This window comes from Dendrobium catenatum, unplaced genomic scaffold, assembly GCF_001605985.2.
Source record: "Dendrobium catenatum unplaced genomic scaffold, ASM160598v2 fragScaff_scaffold_627, whole genome shotgun sequence".
In the NCBI taxonomy this organism is placed as follows: domain Eukaryota; kingdom Viridiplantae; phylum Streptophyta; class Magnoliopsida; order Asparagales; family Orchidaceae; genus Dendrobium; species Dendrobium catenatum.
In genome coordinates this window covers 979,703-997,204 of record NW_021319089.1, presented here as the reverse complement: position 1 = coordinate 997,204, position 17,502 = coordinate 979,703, and the positions used below count along the sequence as shown (strand labels likewise).

Below are 17,502 nucleotides of genomic sequence, written 5' to 3'. Positions count from 1 at the left end.
TATTCGGATTCGGTCTTTTTTTATTTTTATTTTTTGAAGTTTGTATTTTACATTAATTAAAAAGAAAATATACAAAAGAGTATAAATATGTATGGAAATTATAACAATGTCTTCCCAGTATAAAACCATGGGGCAGCCGTTTGAGAATGAGTTTGCCAACCAGAGCTTTTTGAAGTCGAGCTACATTTTCTTGGACATACTCCATTTTGAGCTTCATGGAAATGCCATCCTCAGCAATAATTTCTTCAATACAAAGCTTCTCCAATGGAACGAAACACAGTTTATTCTATGCGAGAGACCCATAGAGGCTGTTTGGTAGAATCTAGGATTTAATTTAAGTAGGATTTCGTAAATCCTCAAAATCCGGATTTACGAAATCCTGGGGGTTAAATCCGGAAAACTATATGGTAACATTCATGATAAATTCAGTTAAATCCTATGTGACTGTTTGGCTATGCAAGTCAAGATTTAAGGCAGTTAAAAGAATTAACATTCATCAAATCCAGCCTTAAATCCTCTCGCTCGAATAAGAAGTTAAATCCGCCGAATCGGTGGATTTGCGAAATCCGGGATTTACCGCAAAAGGTGGTCTTTTTCCATCAACCGCGGATTCCATTTACCGTGAGATTTGGATTTGCATTTTAGGCCGTTTGGCTGGATTTCGCCTGAATCCGGCCTAAATCCGTATACCAAACAGCCCCATAGGGTAGTTCACTTCTAGGTCGAGAGCAGCCTGGAGCTGCTTGCTGGTTGAAAAAACTGTCCAAAAATGCCTTGCTCGGCTGCGGGGCATTATGACAAACATCTTGTGTGCTTTGTGCAGAATTTGCTATGTCAATAATAGCTGCACTGATAGGAAGTCCACACATGTACAGATGATCTCCAGAATCATTCAATGCCACTTTAAGGAATTAGGAGCACCAGATGCTTGCACTTCCATCTGCATTGGCCCCTTTAGGTGGATGGAGATTCGAATTAGAGATGGCAACAGCCGAAGTGGTTATCTTTATAGAGCAATTCATCAGGACTGGTTATCTTTAGATTTTTCCTTTTCACAGGAGCAGATTTCGATGTCTCATTTTCAGCTTTGGGTTAAAGGATAATCAATTATTTTGAATGACTATCTCTTTGCCACTTTCAAATATCCCCCTCCTTGAGAAAGGTTGGCACCCATGATTAAGTGCTCGTTAATTGGGAGAAATTATTCTGTGTGGATGTTGAACGCCATCCGGAGACCAACCAGAATGAGTCATGTCAGTGTCATGGCTTGGTTGATATCTTAAATATTGATATCTTATGAACAGCCTAACATTGGCATTGCGGTTTTTGTTCTTCTGATCTGAGTAGCCTAATTTTGATGCCTTATGAGTAGCCTAATATTCCAACTTTTTTTTTTTTATCTTCGTTTATGTGGTCAAAATATAGGCTTTGAATGAAATTAAACCAAATTCCCTTAAATAGCAATTACATCGAACTCTTTCCTTTAACATTCATTGAACATATCAGCATGACTATTTCTTATCATCCTCTTATGCTATTTAGTAGAAAGCATACAAAAGGCAATGGCATTCCTCATTTTTGCTTTCAAAATATCTAGATAGAGGATTCTATCTTTAACGGATCTTATAAAAAGGTTAGCTACTCTGCTTCTTAAAGATATTTCTTTAGATAAAATTGGCTTTGTCAAAGTTGAAGGATTACTGTTAGCCTTTTGTTGGCTTTTGACAGCTTATCCATGATTTGAATTTCAAAACTATTGGTCATAATATATTATTTAAACTTAAATATTTTTAATGCTAATGATAATCATAATTGGCCATTTATTTCTTCTGTGGATTACTATTTTTTTTATAGAAATTATAAATAATTGCGTTAAAAAAAAATCTTTGAATTTTAATTTTGATCACTTTTTAAACACATAATTTCCTTAAATCATGTGAAGCTTAAGGTAAGAAGACTCTGTCACCTCAAATAATTTTATTATTGTTGTTAATCTTTCATAAAATAATACTGTATACAAATATCACAAATTGAGATTTCTTCAAATTTTCCATCATTGCTTAGTGATGATATAATTAATTTTTTTAGTTGTAATCTTTCTATTGTGAATCAAGGTTTTGAAAATCAGACCAGACAACGAATCGAAAGGAGAGGTTCACGGTTCGGTGGGTCGAACTGGAAGATATAATAAATAATTATATTATTAAAATTATAAAATAAAAGAGAAATTTTTCTCTAATACTTTCACTCTAAATTCCATTTTCATATCAAACTAATCAAAGCATCTAAATGTGGCATCAACTAAGTCTATAAAATATAACCAAATAACACATAATACAAATGTGGCATCAAGTAAGTATATAACACATAAACAATATTTCACAAATAACTCATCATCCCCACTAACATGCACCTCAACTAGCCTTTTAATAGGGCGACACTAATCTTCCTATGTAACTTTTCAACCTCATAAAATGACTAACTAAGTAACTACAGATCTGCCTCCTCTCATAACTTTTCCCACACCTACTCGCTCCTCTTGAACTTGTTAAATCGTTGATATCATCCTCTTGTAATAAGATTAGTGTGTAGCATTGTACGAATAATTTTTTGTATAACCCATATTTTTGTTTTTCTCTATGTAGCCTTTTCTCTCTTTTTTTTTTTTTTTTTTAAGAAATGCAATTAGCATTAAAGCACAAAAGAAGAAAGATACAAAAGACTAAGTGATAGCTAATCTATCACAATCCTTCCTGATCAAGTCAAAAACGCTTGACGGAAGTTCTCCAACCAGAAAATTTTCCAAATAAAAATTCCCCCTTACTCAAAGTGAGCACAAGCATCTGCCACCTTATTGCTCTCCCTAGAAACAAAATAAAAATTTACATTCTTAAAAACATCAAGAAAAGAAAAATCCAAACTATGAACTCTATTCCTCTGATTGTTCTTCACCTCTAATTTTTGCAACAGTTTGACCACATTGATATTATCCCCTTCAATAATGATACCTTACTTCTCTTTCATCCACTCTTTGATAATTTCTCTGAAGTCGAAAACTACGATAAGCTCCAAAATCGATACATCCCAATGCATTAACTTCCTTCCATACGCAAGTAAAAATCTGTCTTTATGGTCTCTTAAAACTCTTGCTATACTTCCTTCATTAGAATGCAACAAAGAAGCATCAACATTAAGCTTAATCCAAAACCAATTTTTTTGACAGCATTGAATGCCGGTTAGTTTCCTAGTTATTACTGATTGGAAGAACAAACGAATGAACAAAATCAGACAAAACCTGAGCAGCAATAGAAACTGAACTACGACAATAGATTCCATGAGTAAAATAATGCCTAGCTTTCCAATTCATTTAATCAGCGGCTAATATAATCTAACAACTATTGGATTAGTCACTACCATCTCTTTCAATTTATTTAAATAATGGAAAAACTTATTAAACTTAGGTAAGTAGATACCCCACTTATTTAACGTTTCAAAAATCTCAATAATCTTTATACAATGAACAACAATATGATTACTATCTTTCAGTTCTAGATAGCCTCTTGGACACAAACAAGAGTCTGAAAGTCTTCTATATTGTAACCAAGTTTGAGTTGGAAAAGAATTATTAATCAAACGCCACCCGAAAAAAAAGTTTCTTTAGGAGTTATATTTAGCTTCCTAATCCATTTTATAGGTTTACCTTCAGTTTGTCGCTCAAAAGATGACTTAAAAGATAGAACAGTTATTAAATTCCCTGGGTTGCATTCCAACAATTCCATCATATCTATTCCAAGATCAGCACAAATTGGGATTTCAAAAATGATATTAACCAATCCTTCAGAAAATAGGTTATGTATTAGAGTATTGCTCCAGTTCTCTTCAACATCTAGTATAAAAGAGACTTTTTTGTTTTCCAACTCCTTAATATTACACAAAGTTGGCCACTAATTTAAATTTCTATCAAGAATCCAGCTATCACTTAAAATATTAATACTAACCCCATTCAAAACTTTCCACCTAGTAATATGCTCTAAGAACCGAGCTCCATCTTTAATAATGCACCAAGCTGGAGAGGAATATCTTCTAGCTTCATTATTCCAGATATCAACTCCATATTTTGCTACCATGATCTTGCTAAAGAGCCTATTCTAATTATTAATGAAGTTCCAAGTAATACGAGCTCTTAAAAGCTCTTGTCTATCCAAAGCACCTTGAATCCCAAGACCTCTATGATTAATAAATGTACACATTAGATCCCACGCAACACAATGCAACCCTTTCCTTGATCTTTTTGCCACGGAAAATTCCTACATAACTTATCCAACTCATTAAGAATGTTCTTTGGAACCAAAAAGTGAGTCATACATAATGAAGGAAATGAAGAATAAATAGTTTTGATCAACAAAATTTTCCCTGCCAAAGGCAATAACAAAGACCCCCAAGAATTAAGATTGTCCATTGCCTTTTTAAAAATGAAGTTGAAATTAGCAGCTTTAAGTCTTCTAAGTGCCAACTTAACACCAAGGTAATTAAATTCATCCACAGCTCTATAACAAAGAATTTTACTTAATTTCCTTCTTCTTCCACATGATACAACTTTGCCATATAAAACCATAGATTTTTCTTTGTTAATCCTCTGACCAGTCTAGTTATAATAATCTCCAAGAATTCTAAGAATCCTCTTTGCCTTATGCCGGTTAGCTTCAGTCGCAACCATCACATCATTCACAAACAACATGTGCGTAACCTTAGGAGTATTTGGAGAAATCTGCTTTATACCAAGCTTACTGCCTCTTTGACCAAAAGCTTTTTAAATTAACTCTGAACATAGAATGAAAATACTTGGAGATAACGTGCATTCTTGTCTAAACCCGAATTCAACATCTATCCATTTACCTCTTTTCTCATTAATAAAAATGCAAAATTTTGGGTTGCTAACATATTGAATGATAAGATTTATGAACTTCATTGTGAATTCCAATTCAATAAGGATCTTATAAATTGTTTCCCAACTCATACTATCATACGCTTGTTCCATATCCAATTTGAGCAACATAAACCTCGGCTTGGCCTTAGAGAATCTCATTTTGTTGACTAACTCATGAGCCAATAAGCAATTATATCTAAAATTGTTCTACCAGGAACAAAAGCATCTTGATGATCAAAAATAATTTTAGGTAGGCATATCTTTAATCTATTTAACATCATACCCGCCACCATTTTGTAGATAGTTTGGCATAAGTTAATGGGTCTAAACTTATTCACTTCAGCCGCATTATGAACTTTAAGGATCAAAATCACCATCGTTTCTTTCCAAACATCCAACATTTCGTCAGTTAAAAGTAAATTCTCCACATCATTCCATAATTTTACATTGTTAATGTTTCAAAATTTTTTGAAGAAATATGAATTGACACCATCATTACCCGGAGATTTGTTGTTGTTTATCTTCATAACTATGGAAAACAACTCTTGCTTCATAAAAAATGCATTTATCACATCTTTTTTAACATCATCTAACATCATTTCAGAACTGAACTTAGGCCAAGTGGAATAGGAACATAGCCTACGCCTCTATTTACTCATAAAAAACTCTCAACAGATGAATGAACTCTCGACAGATGAATGAATAGCTTCCGAGTCAGTAACCAAGCTATCATCCGCATCAATCAGTTGATTAATCATATTGTCATTCCTCCTCGGTAAAGCATATACATGAAAGAAATGAGAATTCCGATCTCCCTCCACCACCTAATGCACTTCTGAATGTTATTTCCACCAAGTATAGAGTCTTGCAAGAGTAACATTCAGCTCATGAATTTTCTTTCTAAGTTCCAACAGCTTCACCAAGTTCAACCCAAAAAGACTCTCATCTTCTTGTAAGGACAATATCTTCTTTAGCAACACTTCTTTTGAAACATTCAGTTCTTTAAGTTTATTCTTGCTCCAAAAAAATAAGTTTTTAAGAGACCTCCTTGTCTTTCTTTGAGGAATTTCTGAAGCTTCTCCATAATCATGTTTACTCCTAGCATTTTTTACCACCCCCCCATGATGCTTCATATGAACACCACACATTCTCAAATATGAAAGTTGTTTGAGTGAAAGCAACAGACTTAATAAGATTAATAAGAAGAGGACAATGGTTAGAAGAAACTCCATGCAACTGCACAAGAAATCTGACTTAAAGCCTTGTAATTAAGACAAATTATATCTAATCCTTCCCAAATACGAGAAAGACCATCTTAATTGTTGCACCACATATATTTGGGCCAAACATAACCAATATCATGGTAATCATTTCTAGATAAGAAATCCTTCATTTCTCGAGGCCCTAAAGAGAAGGATAGTCTCTTTTCGCCTTTTTTTTTATCTTCCTTGGAAAAAACGCTATTGAAATTACCATCTATAATACATAGCTTGTCAGTAGAAGTATACCTCTCAATCAACTCCCTCAACTTTCTTCTCTCATACTTATTCTTATTATCATATACAATCGCTACAATCCCACAGAAACCATTAGGTGCTTTCAAACAACCAATTATACATTGATTGAACGAGTTAATGATGGAAAAAGAAGAAATCTTGCTTCTCCACATTGAAATAATACCACCTAAAGTCCATTTAACATCAACATGAAAGTAATCTCAATCACTACCAATAATTCTTTTAACCTCATTGCATCCATTGAATTTAATTTAGCTTCCATAAGTCCAATAAAGAAAACTCCATTATCAACCACAACACTTCTCAAGTAATGGGAAGCCTCTTTTTTCTTGGCTCCCCTACAATTCTAAAAAAATTACGAAGACATTAGGAGACTGATGGGGAATAGCCCCCAGTACTATCCATGCTTCCGTCACCTCTTCTACCTCTCAGCCTATCTTTAATAGGGCCAAATCTATTATCTTCCTTTTAAAATTTATTCTTCTGGTTAGAGGATGTATAATTCTTCACTTTGCTATGAGCAAGATCAACATTATCTTCTTTCCTCGTACTCATATAAATCATATAAATAAAAGGTAGAGATGAATAGCTTGGAAGACTTTTGGGAGAGATGTTATGGGACCTTTTGGACTCCATGTTTATTATTATGTTCTTGATTGAAATAGTGAAGATTTTACTAACATATTCTTCTCTATTCTATGTTCTTTACTATGTATTCTCATCAATAACCTCTCAAGTTCATTAGGCAGCTCTGCTATTAAAATCGGGTATCATCCCTCAAATAAATTTGGGTTCAACATACAGACTATCTGCTGAACTCCTGAGAGAATATATGTTAATTATACTTTATCAATTTTTATGATATATTTAATTCTATTTATTACAAGTTGGTGCTTCGCGTTCTACTTTTAATATTTTCATTTGCAGATTGTAACGTTAATTTTAAAAGTTATATTAAGTTTTAACGACCAAGATCATTCGCCATTTGTAGGGCGGCCTCGGTCTATTCATTGGTTGGATCCACACGTAATTAGGAGTGTCAATTTCGGGTTACGAGTCAGGTTCGGGTTGAACCCGAAACTGACCCGGCATTAATCGGTCAACCCTAATCCGACCCGTTTTTACAAACAGGCCGGTTTTCTTGACCCGACCTGCTTCGGGTTCGAGTCAACCCGACCCAACCTGTTTCAGCCAAATCCCATGCCTCCATTCAAAAATTCCGCGCGCGGGTTCGGTCACGAGCGTTCGGGCAGGTACTGGTCCGTGCGTTCGGGCAGGCGGGCAGCACGTCACGTGTCACGGGCGTTTGGGCAAATGCGGACCACGCGGTTGCACGCAGCAGCAGGGCAACGGGGTGCGGGGGGAAGCGGGCAAGCTGCGGGGCAGCGGCAAGCTGGCGGGGTGGTGGCCACAGGCCACGCGCGTTCGGGTTCGATGCACGTGGGCAGCCGGGGTAGGTGAGCATGCTGGTCATTCCGGGTCATTCGGGGTTATGTCAAGTTTCTGAGTCAACTCGAAATTTTTGGGTCAAGTTCGGGTCGGATTTTTGGATCGGGTTCAATATTAACAGGTCTACACGTAACTGTTGATTGAAATATGACTCCGTCTTCTAACCTGCCACTTGTGTTATTTTTTCTCAAAATTTAGATAATATCTTCAACCTGCTTTCACCCTTTTCCTCGCTGCAGATCCAGTGAACACGTCAAGATTTATTTCGGAAGGTTATTTCTGGTCTCATCTCAGTAGTGCTGAACCTTTATATATCTCAGGAGATAAGCAACGAGAACACAAGACTTCGGCAAATTGCGGCAACGAGTTAGAGTCAAAGGAGAGTTGGAGACAAAAAGGACGGACAGTTCCATAATCACGCGTTTATTTTCATCTTCTCAATTTCGTTCCTACCTTCATCGTTGAACCAATCCAAGAAAAACTGGGCAAGCCCTAAGTCATCTCCGAAATCGCAGAGGAACTTTTGGAAGTAGCGCCTCATCCAGTTAATCGTGCACAGGGTTTGGGGTTCTCTATGTTCCACAGTTGTTTGCAGGTTGGAGTTGCTTCTTTAAGTTCGCCTTGATCATGTCCGGGTTTCAAAGGATCGTCGTACTTGCTTGCCTTTCTGTATCTCTTTTATCGCTTAAAGCGTGAGATTAGACTTTTCTCAGGAATTTTTAAGATTTTTAATAGTTTGGATTTGTTCATACGCTGTGCTGTAACAGTAATTGGATTCATAAGGAGTTTTTTTACCTTGGAAGCGGGATTAAAACCAGGAACCCTATATTTTTAGTCTGGATTGTAGTTTAATTGCTTTTCCTGAAGGCCGGGGTGAGTGATAGCTGGTTTAGGGTTATTCTGAATGAATATGAAGCCGATTGTAAAGGCTAGAGCTAATGAGAACATGGTTGATTTCTTCCCTCCAACCCCAAGGAAGGATCTTCCGTACGGCTTCATGAAGCTGGCCTGCGGATTGGTTCTGTTCATGGCTGGAACAGTTTTGGGCATGGCAATGAGAGCCCAGTTCAATTGGTACTTCACATCCCACACCGAACTCTTCTTCCCTGAGAAAATTTACTCTGCTGATTGTGAACGAGAAACTATGATCCTAAAATACTTTGTTAAGCCAATCCATTTGATGCATAAGATGACAGATGATGAACTTTTTTGGAGGGCGACACTGCTACCCAAGGTTCAAGAGTATCCATTCAAGAGGGTTCCTAAGGTCGCTTTCATGTTCCTGACAAGGGGACCTTTGCCGTTCTCTTCCTTATGGGATGTGTTTTTCAAAGGGCATGAAGGGTTGTTCTCAGTTTATGTGCATGCTCTTCCGGATTACCAGATCAATGTCCCCAAGAATTCATCTTTCTATCAACGGCAAATCCCTAGTGAGGTACACTATCATTAGCTTCATGCAAGTTCTTCTGCTATTTGTAGTTGCTTTTTAGCATTTTATATTCTAATTTTGAACTGGATTAAAAATTCATGAAGCGTTTACTGGTACTTTCTAATTCATTATAATGAAAATTTTAAGCCACTAAGCCTTAATTCATAATACCAATTAATCTTATGATATTTCCGTTGTTCCTATTGAAATAGGAACAATCATCGCAAAATATGAATTTCACATATGCATGGAATGTTGGTTATCACAAATTTTGTTGATTATAGCTCGAGGAAAATTTTTCTTGTGTTTTATGACCGTTTGAAGTAAACTAGTGAGAGAAAATTAACGGCTACACTTTTTTTCTATCCTAAATCATAGAAGACAGTCTAATTTGACTTGTTTCAGTTGTTTCTGATCCAAACTTAAATTCATTCCAAAATTTAATCATCTTAAATTACCCAAAATTCGATCATCTTAAATTACCCAATATACAGTCATTTCAAATTTTGAGGACACATTACATTAGTTAAATAACTTGTCTCTTCTTATTAGCCAACTGATCTATCATAGCTTAATTATCGGTAACTTCTGTTTTTGTTGGATTATTGTTGGAATGAATCTTATGATCAGTAGAACATTTTTTTCCTACTTCCGTACTACTGAAATTGCTTTTGTTATCGATTACTTATAATGTGTAGAGGCAGAACTAAAAAGACTTGGTTAAGAAAATATTAGAAATAATCTTTCTTTATTAGATTTAAACGAGAATTTGACTTTCAATAGGACACAATGAAGGAAAATGATTCATGTAGCCGACCGCAAGTAGTGGGATAAAGGCTTGATGTTGTTGTTGTTGTATCGGTTAGTTATAATTTGTTAATATAAATGCAGGAGGTCCAGTGGGGGTCAGTGACTTTGTTAGAAGCTGAAAAGCGTCTTCTCGCAAATGCCCTGCTAGATTTCTCAAATGAGCGTTTCGTGCTACTATCTGAGAGTTGCATTCCTGTTTTTAACTTCCCCACAGTTTACGATTACCTTATCAACTCTGCCCACAGCTTTGTTCAATCCTATGATGATGAGTCACCTCGCGGCCGTGGTCGTTATAACACAAAAATGCATCCTACTATTGAGCTCAGCCAATGGAGGAAAGGGTCGGAGTGGTTCGAGCTCAATCGTGAGCTAGCCATCGATATCGTGGCAGATTACAAGTATTACAGGATCTTTCAAAAGCTTTGCAGGCCTAGCTGCTATCCTGATGAGCACTATATTCCAACATACTTGAACATGTTCCATGGGGCTCTCAATGCGAACCGGACTGTAACTTGGGTCGATTGGTCGAGGCTAGGCCCTCATCCAGCAACATATGGAAGAGAGAGTATCACTGAGAGTTTTATCAAATCCATCAGGAACAGTGGAGAAATCTGCAAGTACAACAATGAGCCAACTTCTATCTGTTATCTCTTTGCTAGAAAGTTTGCTCCTAGCGCTTTGGAACCTCTGCTCAATCTTACCTCAACGGTTATGGACTTCTGATTTTCTCAGGGATATTGTTCTTATTGAGACCTATTGGTGTATTAATGTTTCATTTGAAGGCCTTATCATAGCAACTCATGGCATATGAAATTGAAATCTTCAGAGATATAAAAGCATTACTGTGAGAATGGAAGAAACATATAAGGTATAGGAGCATTCTCGCTTTGTTTTCCTATGTCAGAGTTTTATAATATGTTTTGATCTGTATTTTGGTACTGCCTCTTTCTTTCTTTCTTTTTTTTTCTTTCTTTTTTTTTTTTTAATGTGGGGTGGGGGGGAGGTAGAAGAGGTGTATTCCAAATAGTGAATTCGAGGAACTGAAGATGATAAGTATAAGATAGACTTTATGCTTTCGAGTCATCTTTTTTATAGAGCAGAATGCAAATGTCAGATATATGAAATATTCTAATAGAGATGGGGGATCTAATGCTAGTAAATAATTGTATTGGTTCAGAGTGATTGAGTGGTAGTCATAATGACTACAAATCCTTGGAAAAGGATACTGGAACTTTTAGAAGAAATTGTGTAAAGTCAAGATATGTAATAGAAGTGTTTAAGAATTTGATGCAAGGTTTGCATGTTTTCCTTTGTAGCTTTACCAAAGATCAAAATATTATCAACATATAATATGTTGGATGGGTGAAAAATAATTTATCTACCAAGAATTTTCCCTTGCTTTTGCACCAACAGGGCAGAGATGCCTACAACCCCTAGCTTCCTTAGTAAGACAGAGTCTCTCCACACAAAGACACTCCAAAGCTCTTTCTCCAATGAACTCTCACACACAACAATCTGAGAAATAAGGATATAAATTGAGATAAGAAACTTTGTAGAGCTCTCACACAAAGATCTCTTAAAAACTCTTTTAAAAAATCCCTTACATTCTCTACTATCTCTCTCTCTCCCACACTATCAAACTATTGTATGAAGGTCTCCCTCTGTCTGCAGAACTTTCTAATGAATCTATGGTCTCTCTCTTGGTTTCTCTCTAAAGTTAAGTTCCATATTATAACTGTAAAACAAATCCTAACAGACCGAAAAAGCAATTTTTTAGTTCTAATCATGCAATACAATGAATGGATCAAGCAATATGGTATGTTCAAGTTGCCAACTCAGAGGATTAGACAATCTTTTCTGAATGAGGTTTGTCAAAACAAACTCTATGTTTATTTGGACTATACTGTTAGGATGTTGTTGTACAAAATTTTATCTAATTTGATTACTTAATTTCAGGCTCCAAAATAGGTAAATTATAATAATGATCATAAATATCATGCTATACAAAAGGTTTGGTTATTATGATTTATTCAATTTTAAATTTGTTTATTTTAGAAATATCATAAAATTGACAACTTTGATGTGAAATAATTGATCTTTCAGTACGATATTGAACAAATAGTATGATTAGTTACGCAAATATTGATTATCTTAAATTAAATTTTTTTAATGCTTATTGTATATGTCGATTTGAGCCGTACAACCGTACAATACATTTCATGTATTTACCTTAAGTAATTTTTGAATCATCACTTTTCTTTCATTGTTAGTAGAACACAAAAGTGATTTAATTCTCATTTATGACATATTTTGAAATCAATGTCAGCATTATAAAAATTGATGGTTTGAATAAAAAAAATTATGCTTATCTACATGTTGATTCAAGTATTCAAGCAATAATACTCCTCTTTGTTTCCTTTTAAGTAATCGGAAAGTTTTAATCATCATTACATTGCAATATTTTATGTTTACTTTTGAAGCATTATTTTCAAAAAATTTAAGAACTTATTGCGTTGAAATTTTAAATTTGCTTTTTTATTGTAAATCTAGGTCATTGATGAGCAAAATTTATTTTAAAAAAGTTAAAAGAAAAAAAGAAAATTTATTATATTCTTCTTTTCATTATACTTAAAATTTTTAGTTTATACTCACCCATTGTTGTAGAGCATGGTGTTTGATTATTATAATAGACTTTGGGTGATTTAAGGATTCGCCAAACCATATGAAAATAGTGTGCCTATTTAGTATTTTCATTTTATTTTTACCTTGCACCCCTATTTGATTAATTTTTTTTATTTTTACCTTGCACCAAATTTATCCTTTCTCTTGGGTATCATAGTAACTCATAGTCAAATATTTTTAGAATATATATATCAAAGGGTTTTTCTTTTTCTTTCTAGTTGGTTTTGTGCTCTTAGATCTCTTTTATGTGCTATTTACTTTACAAATCTATAGTCAAAGGAAAATGTATTTCTATTGATCGCATTGTACGGCTTGTATCATATTGTATGATTTAACTTGTACTGTACGACTTGTATCACATTGTACGAATGAACTCTCTTAAATGCTCTTTGATGTTTGTAATAAACATATTTCTATTCCGACTTAAAAGTTCAATAAGTAATTGCTAGCATTGTTAAAACTCGAAGGATAGATGAATCTTATGAATTTTCATATCCCTTTCTTATTTCCTTGGCATGATAATTCATTATGTGAATTTGAAATCTAAATCAAATAAGAGTAGAGATGGTTGAAATGAAAACATTTTCATTCTACTGCATTTTTTTAATATCATGAATATATTCTGCAATTTGATAAACAAGATTCATTATTTTTCATAAACCAGGTTATTTATTCATATTAGAAATACCGAGTTTGCTTTGTAGATTATTCCACCCTATATAAGAGAGTTAGTTACTCTTTTCTTATATTTGAAAGATAATCTCTACAACTGATATTCTTAAAGATTTAGAAAGGGAGCAATTTGCAAAAATAATCAAAAGAAGCCTAAAATCAAAAGATGCGCAGTGATGCTAAAAATCAAAAGATGCGCAATGATGCTAAAAATAAAAAGATGCACTAAGTGTATCAAAAATAGAAGATGTGCAATGTATACCAAAAGATAATAAAAGAGACACAAAATGAGTCCAACTTAAATTAGTCTTTTTTTCTGATAAATCTTTAAATCCTAGAAAATTCTTGTGTTTCAGAATATGTTTTATAAATGATTTTGTAAAATCTTGATTCTTCATTCATTATTTTTACAGTAATATTCTATTCAATATATTTTATGCTAGCAGCCTGAAAAGTTTTAAGTTTTCCTGTCTAATTTTAATCCTTGAATTAGATTTTTGTTTTAATAAAAGATTTTAGCATGTGGAGCTGTTATGCTAGGTGTGCAAACTCTAGAATTTGAATCCTTCGTCCTAAAGATCATACCAAATGAAATCCATGATTTTTACACTTATCTTGTTGTACGATGTCCACAGTCATGTACGATCGACATTGTACGAAGTTGTCCGTCCTAAGGATCATCCCAAATTAATAGAAGGAATTTCTACAGTTCGTTTTGTATGATGTTATGATTTTATTGTACAAAATGTTATAAAAGTTGAACCATTCATCTGAACGGTCTTGTTAGATGAGTCTGAATTACACTTATTGTATTGTACGAATGTGTATCATGTTGTACGAACAAAAAATGGATATCTTGAAAATTAGAAATTCTTGAAGCCAACTACTTAAGGTTTTATAATACTCCTAACAGAAAATCTTTGACTATTGAGACTTCATGAGAGAGAGCTTTGAAGGATAAAAGAAGGAGAGCTTTGTGAGAGAAGAGAGAAACATTTTTTAAAGATAGTGGTTCTCTGACCATCACTAGGATGGTGAAAATACAAGCATCTGCCTAAATCTTGGTTGCTCCAACCAAGAATCTTGCTCAGTATCTACAAGCGTCTGCCTGAATCCTCAGTGGCTCCGAAGAAGAAGTTCTTTAGCAAAGATAGTGGTTCTCTGACCATCACTAGGATGGTGAAAATAGTGTTGTGGTTCTATGAATCACTATGAGGGTTTAAATAGAGTAGAGGTTATCTGACCATCACCAAGAGAGTGAAAATAGAGTTGAGGTTATCTGCCTATAAAAGAGTCATGGTTCTCTACCGCATTGGAGAGGTGAAACAACATCTATATAGACTTCTCCGCCTTTGTGTGGGAGCAAAAGGAGATTAACTACTATTTAGTGCAATACTTGGAGAGAGAGTCTCCAAGGAGTGGACGTAGGTCTGGTTGACCGAACAACTATAAATTTTGATGTGTTTATTCTACTTATTTTTTGCAATTATATGTGTGGTTGAAAAAATTATTTTATTTCTTTGTTGTGAAATTTACTATTTTTGTGTCCGTTGTATCGATTATCATGTGTGGGATTGAAAAATTTTTAAAGAAGTTCTTTTTCACAAAAGAATTTTTAAAGTAACCATGCCACCATAATTAACATGCCTTTATACGTGTTCCATTAAAACATACCTATAGTACGAACCTACTCTTTGATTTTGGGACCCAAATTAGTTTAGATCTTGAAAATTATAACCATAAGAAGTTTATGAATGTGTGACAAACTATGAATAGTGCCTTTTTGAGTCCATTTATATGGTGAGGCATTAGTGTTCATGAAGTTTTTTAAGGAATACATATATGCCACATTCCCTTTCCTATCACAAATATATAGCAAACAAAAGATAAAGCATGAATGAAAGATTTAATGACATTTTTCTTATTTTTTTGTAACATTATTGTGTGTGCCAATTGATTATATATTAATTGATGTTTATGTATAGTGCTAAGCTAGACATTCATGAGTCACATATGCTCATGGGGTTTACATGTATCTTATTAATCTTAACATGATGCCTATCCCGATTGATATCTAAAATTTGTATGATGTTGGTCTAATCATTCACTTGCTTGATCTCCTTCTAATCAAGAAATAACTATGCCAACTGCCCACTATGATATTATGGTAACTCAAGCACCTCAATTGTGAGACCTCGTTCCCTTACTGTTCCTCTCTGATTTGGATTTGGCACAACTTTCACCGCACAACTTTTGATATGTTATAGATATGATTATTGCACACGATTTGACTGTATTCTACGAAGATTTTACCGGTCGGAATTAATTCTACGTGATTTTAATCGAATAGAAAATTATCGGGACTTGATTTGATTTGACTTCTATAGGGCACGAATCCTTTCACTATTTGATTCTGGGACATCACATCAATAGTCCTATAATAACCACAGGATATATATTTCATGCTTCATGTTAATTGCATTAAATTGAAGCCTCCTTTAGTTTAGGGAAAGTGCACTCTTTGAAATTCTTTACTGACATTGAGGAAATTATTTTAATTGGATTAGATTGCATTTTTTTGGATTTTCAGTAAGCAAATTTGGGGTAAATTCTAAGTGTATAAGCTCTCTTATCACAAAAAATATTTTATAATACAATAATTAGAAAATTTTTGAATCAATTTGTTGGCTAGGGACAAATTAAAATTTAACTTAGTAAGCAATGTTTGGATTGAATATGGTTGGACAAAAAAAACCTAATGTTAGGCTTGGCTCAGCTTGGGATCAAACTGAAAGCTTTAGTATGATTTTTATCCAAGATCAAATTGTCTTAAAATCATATTGTTAATAATCCAATAGACTAGAGAAGCTATATGATATGACTATAACATAAAAATAGGGCAAACCCTTGCTATGACAATAATTAAAATGTTTTTCACTCTGTGTTGTTTGAGCTTGATTTTGTTTTTAGATTGTTAATTGGTTTTTGTTATGATGTGCTAGGAACATAAGTTTAATAATGTAAGAATTACATAGGCCTCCAAGTAGCTGCTATTGTAGTGTGTTGTACGCTTTCATTTTAAGATGCAATCATAAACCGTTCTTTTTCCTCTTTATAATGTAATCATACTTAGCATTATCAATTTATTAACTTGAGTCAAATTAAGATTGAACTTATTAAGCAATGTTTGAGCTAAATAATGGTTGGACCAAACAAACATAAAGTTAGGTTTCGCTCAACTTGGGGTCAAGGTGATTTTTATTCAATATCACACTCACTTAAGATCATATAATTAACAATCCCATAGACTAGAGAAGCTATGTGATATGACTTTAACATAATAATATGGAAATCTCTTGCCATGCGGATGGAATGCTAAGGGCTAGGCTAAACATAACACACTTATATATGAATGCCCATTATCAAAAGCTTAAATCGAGGGAAGAGATCAATTTATGGCCTAGTTTAAAAATAAGGCACTTACATATGAACACCCACTTTCAAAACCATAAATCAATAGTTAAAAGCAATTACTAGTACATTGAGAACCCAAATTTTACTTATTTCTTGTGAGATTAATATTCATATGCATCTAAACCACAATAGAAAAGTCAAATACTTAAATAATTATTTTAGACTAGTTTGATTTAGTAATATTTTCTATGAATAATAATGTCATTTATCAAATGCGATGAATTTGATTTAACATTATCTTAAAAATTCGAAGCCATCTAGATTATCCAAATGATTTTGATGTTCTTTTTTAAAACATTTATTCTAGCCATTAGAAGGCTTGACATCTTGATATCAACATATTTGACTAAAATCAGATGTCTTCAAACTAGAAAATGAATGTTATTTATGAGAGTGCTATTTAATGATGTCATGAAATCAAAGAACAAGAATCTAATAATAATTAATGCTAACAAATGTAAACCAAACAACCTATTAATTTAAACCACACAACCTAATTCTAATATACTTGATGAAGAAAAATGTACATAAAATAAAAAGAA

The 17,502-nt window shown here is 33.9% G+C and overlaps 1 protein-coding gene across 1 annotated transcript; it reads left to right on the top strand.

Annotated features, from left to right (window-relative positions):
- Positions 1-8,072: 8,072 nt before the first annotated feature.
- On the top strand, positions 8,073-11,003 carry LOC110112706 (glycosyltransferase BC10-like). Its single transcript, XM_020845014.2, has 2 exons — positions 8,073-9,328; positions 10,214-11,003. Exons 1-2 carry the CDS (start codon positions 8,798-8,800, stop codon positions 10,853-10,855), a joined length of 1,173 nt encoding a protein of 390 aa, XP_020700673.1. The 5' UTR covers positions 8,073-8,797; the 3' UTR covers positions 10,856-11,003.
- The last annotated feature ends 6,499 nt before the right edge of the window (positions 11,004-17,502 follow it).